At 55.7% G+C, this 4,128-nt stretch overlaps 1 protein-coding gene across 1 annotated transcript in view; it reads left to right on the top strand.

Annotated features, from left to right (window-relative positions):
* Positions 1-4,086, top strand: part of MAT2A (methionine adenosyltransferase 2A) — a 13,300-nt gene extending 9,214 nt beyond the window's left edge. The window contains exons 7-9 of the mRNA XM_019514402.1: positions 519-701; positions 1,158-1,291; positions 2,768-4,086. Coding sequence (XP_019369947.1) covers positions 519-701; positions 1,158-1,291; positions 2,768-2,870 — 420 coding nt within the window. The 3' untranslated portion in view covers positions 2,871-4,086. The remainder of the gene's footprint in view (positions 1-518; positions 702-1,157; positions 1,292-2,767) is intronic.
* Positions 4,087-4,128: the final 42 nt, after the last annotated feature.

Below are 4,128 nucleotides of genomic sequence, written 5' to 3'. Positions count from 1 at the left end.
TGTCACCAGGGGAGGTCCCTCAGCTTGCCAGCAGCCCATCCTGCTGTGATCCCCACCCCTGGGCTTGTTGATAAGCTCTGGCAGCCCTGGCCAGCAGCTGCCCCAGAAGTTCTGTGTGCACAGCCCCACCCAGTAGCCCAGGCTGGCCATGGCACCACCAGCTGCCAGCAGATCCAGCTCCTTCCCAAAGAGGAGCCCTGCCAGGGGAACTAGATGTCATGCCCATGTGCCCCAAGACACTGCTGGAGGATGCATGTCCTTGTTGTCAGTGGGGACTGACTCAGGCCACCGGGAACACCTGCTATAGCCGCATAGTAAGCTCCGCACTAGGGACAGGGCCCTTTCCCCCTGCCCCTGATCTGTCCCCTGTTCCTGCCCACCCTTCTCACCTGGCCCACCCCCGCAAATTAGCATAAAAGCCATTTCAGTTTCCTCCATATGCGTGAGGCTTCCAGGTGTCCCCTTTGTGGCCTGCTGAACCTCGGAGCAGCCACGGACTGATTCATCTTTTCTTCCAGGGTGATGCAGGGCTGACAGGCCGCAAGATTATCGTGGACACTTACGGCGGCTGGGGGGCTCACGGTGGGGGGGCCTTTTCAGGCAAGGACTACACCAAGGTGGACCGGTCGGCAGCCTATGCTGCCCGCTGGGTGGCCAAGTCTCTCATCAAGGCTGGGCTGTGCCGGAGGGTGCTGGTCCAGGTATGGGGCAGGGGGGATGCTGGGGACCTGGGTAAGGGGAGAGAGGATGCTGGAGATCCCTGAAAACAGCTGAGGCATAGGCATGACTGAATAGGGAGCTCACAGCCTCATTTGGAGCTGTTGGAGGAGGCACTGTGCCAGTGGACTGGGTGGTATCCTCTCCCAAGGTGACCTCAGCTGACCCCTAGAGCATGGAGAAAGGAGGGGGGAATCCTGCCCCCTCCCCACCCCACCTCTAGGAAATGGGAACCCAGGAGTCCTGGTTCTGTCCCTTGCTCCTACCTACTAAGAAAGAGCGAACCTAGGTATCCTGGCTCCCTGCTTTAGGGTGCCTTTTCCTCAGCTGGGAAAAGAACCGAGGCCTTCCAGACCGTATCCCTGCAGGGAGATGGGTGTGTGACCTCCCTCAGATGCCAGGGTCCCCTGCCAACACTACTGTGCCCACCCCCCCCGCAGGTCTCATATGCCATTGGTGTCTCCCACCCGCTCTCCATCTCTATCTTCCACTACGGCACGTCCCAGAAGACAGAGCGGGAGCTGCTGGACATTGTCAAGAAGAACTTTGACCTCCGCCCTGGCGTCATCGTCAGGTAATGACGCCCAGGGAAGTGTTAATGAGGCAGGGGAGAATTATAAGGGGGTGAGGGCCAACAACTAGAGCTTCCCTCATGTCCCAATGGGCTGAGTGGGGCCAACGCCTTCGTGCAGAGATTGCCTTTAGACTCACCCAGCGGGGTAGCTCAGGGCCTCGGCTGCCACCATCTGTGTTAACCAGTGTTGGATGCACGATAGAAGATAGAGCAGCTCCATCTGTGCCCGGAAGCCCGGGGCCCCTAGCCGAGGGGAGGGGGGTAAGTATTGGGGGGCTTCACCCAGCGGATGCTTCTAAGACAGCTCTGCCTTCTCTGTGCTCTTGTCCTTTGCTTTGATGCTAGCTCATGGGCAGTGCCTGCTTCTAAGGCCAGGGTACACAGTGACTCCAAGGGGTAGAGACTGAGGAACTACAGCAGGAGCTGGCACGATGGAGTCAACGGGCATCTCCATGGTAGATGCAGGTCAATGCTAGACCAGTGTCATGTGCTGCGCCTAGGCAGAAAAAACCCAGGCAAGCCCTATGCTAGGTTGGACTGTTAGCATCTAGCTGAGAGCTCTGCGAATCAGTTGGCCATAGACACCAACTCAGCAGCTGCCAAAGGCAAACAACATGGCTAGGGATGGTGAAGGGAACTGAACAAGACAGTATTCTGATGCCCCTTTATAAATCCCTGGGACAGTCGCACCTTGAATACTGCACCTAGGTGTGGTCCCCACACCTCCAAAAGGAGATGGAAGAACTAAAGATGGAAAAAAGGGCAACAGGGATATTGAGTGGTATGAAGGGCTTCCCCACTCAGCCTCGCCTCATCTGGTGGATAGCTAGATAGATAGAAGTGTGGGGTGAATGGTTGGATAGGTAGATATGAGTGGGTAGGTGGTGTGGGGTAGGTAGATGGATGAGTCTAACAGGAAAGCGAAAATGTGTGGGGATGGATGGATGGATGGATAGAGCATGGGGTGGATGGACGGACAGCCAGGCCTTCTCAGCATAGAAAAGAGGCTTGAGTAGGGCCAGGATGAGGGTTTCCAAACCCTGAGCTGGCAAAGAGGAAGCCAGGGCAGTTGATTGCTGCCGTCTCCCCCAGACAATGTGTTCACAGTATGACACCCGCAGTCTGAAGCGAGCACAAGGCAGTTGTGCCTGCTGTGGGGAATTTAGGGGTGGGATTTGTCCAGAGCTAGGGCAGAGCTGGGACTTCAGCCAGAAGGACAGGACCCCTAGAGCTGAGTGGCGTTGGGTGCTCTGGAGCATAGGATTGAGGGGCACGGCCTCTGGATCAGAACTTCCCAAACCTTCAGTCCTGGAAGCTACACGGGGGAGATGAACAGGGAAAAATCCCCAGTGCCCCTCCCTTCCAGCTTTGGCTCCCTGATCCTGCGTGACACAGGAGACAGGGCAAGCTGGCCCTGTCTGAAGGTCTGAGCCAGTCTATGGCAATTCTTATGTTCTTATGACTTGTATATTCCAGGGAGCTGGATCTGAAGAAGCCCATATATCAGAGGACGGCAGCCTATGGCCACTTTGGTAGGGACAGCTTTCCCTGGGAAGTTCCCAAAAAGCTTAAGTACTGACATGTTGTTAGGCTTTTCCCCCTCACCCTTGCTAGCGTCGGCTACAGAGAAGCTTGCAGGCTCTGGGGGGGAAGAGCTCCCTAATTCTATCCCTCTTTCTATCCTTTCCCTGCCTACCTCCTCCATGGCTAACTCAGCTGCTGCCTGTGGGCTCGGCTGTAGCCACCACCTGTTGCTATCACTCCGTGGGGGACCACTGGCTGGCTAGGCCCTGTCCTCGTTGCTTCCCCATGGGCTCTGTGCTTAGCCAGGCTCCCTACCCCTCCCCATCCAACACCCACAGCCAGCATTCTCACCCCCAGCAGCTTGCCATGATTAACAAATCCAGTCCTTTTATTTTTAATACGTCCTCCCTGTCTCAAGCAAAGCCCTGGTTTTAATCTTGCCTTCTAGCCTCTTCTATTATATTCCCCACCCCCCATGTCTGATTTAATTTGAATTCTCGGAGGACGTACGTAATAAGACAAAAGTCCCGGGAGCAATCTCAAGCCGCGGTGCACTCTCTCATTCCCCCTCCTTTCTACACAAGCCGAATCTATTCCACACTGCACAAAAAAACTCCCTCCTCTTTCCCAGATGGCTTTTTATTTTCAACTCAAACCAGGTTTCTCAGCCCAGCCAGGTGGTGGGGGTGGCTCTGAAGCACCGGTGTGGCTACAGAGAAGCCGGCTTTGCGTTCAGAACGCCCCCTGGCTTTGGACGGGGACTTGGGGGGAGGTGGGATTTGAACCCTTCATACTTGAAGCGTTTTTTCTAACGGCTTATTTATTGTGTTCTGGGCAGGGGGTGTGAGTACAGAGAAGCCCCTGGCCCAGATGGCAGCTTTTTTAAACCTTATCTATATAGACTTTGGCCCTTTTGGGGTGTCTTGCCATGGTTTTTTTTTCCCCCCAGAATTCCCTGCTAGTGGCCCCAGGTGTTCTACAGAAAAGCCTGGGATGGCTCCTATTCAGGGGGTCTGGCTGATGTTACACTTGAGGGGAGGGTTTAGGGCAGGACCGAGGGGGTTGGTGTGCAGAGCTGGGCAGGCTGATGTCGAATCCGTGGCTGGTGTAGTACAGAGAAGCCAGCTTGTTTACACGCTCAGCCCTCCCCCTGCTGCCATGCCAGCCCCACCCCCGGCGCCAAGTGCCTTGGGCCAGAGGGTTATTACGTATGTCTGCGGGGGGTGCTCCATGAACTTGAAGGTCTCAATAAAGCGCTAGGTTCTACCTTACCTGGCTCCCATGCTTCTATCTTGGGTGGGTGGCTGCAGTTG

Source organism: Gavialis gangeticus, unplaced genomic scaffold (genome assembly GCF_001723915.1).
Source record: "Gavialis gangeticus isolate Ggan-Ray unplaced genomic scaffold, GavGan_comp1, whole genome shotgun sequence".
In the NCBI taxonomy this organism is placed as follows: domain Eukaryota; kingdom Metazoa; phylum Chordata; order Crocodylia; family Gavialidae; genus Gavialis; species Gavialis gangeticus.
The sequence above is the reverse complement of the archived record's forward strand: the minus strand, read 5'-3'. Positions and strand labels throughout refer to the sequence as shown.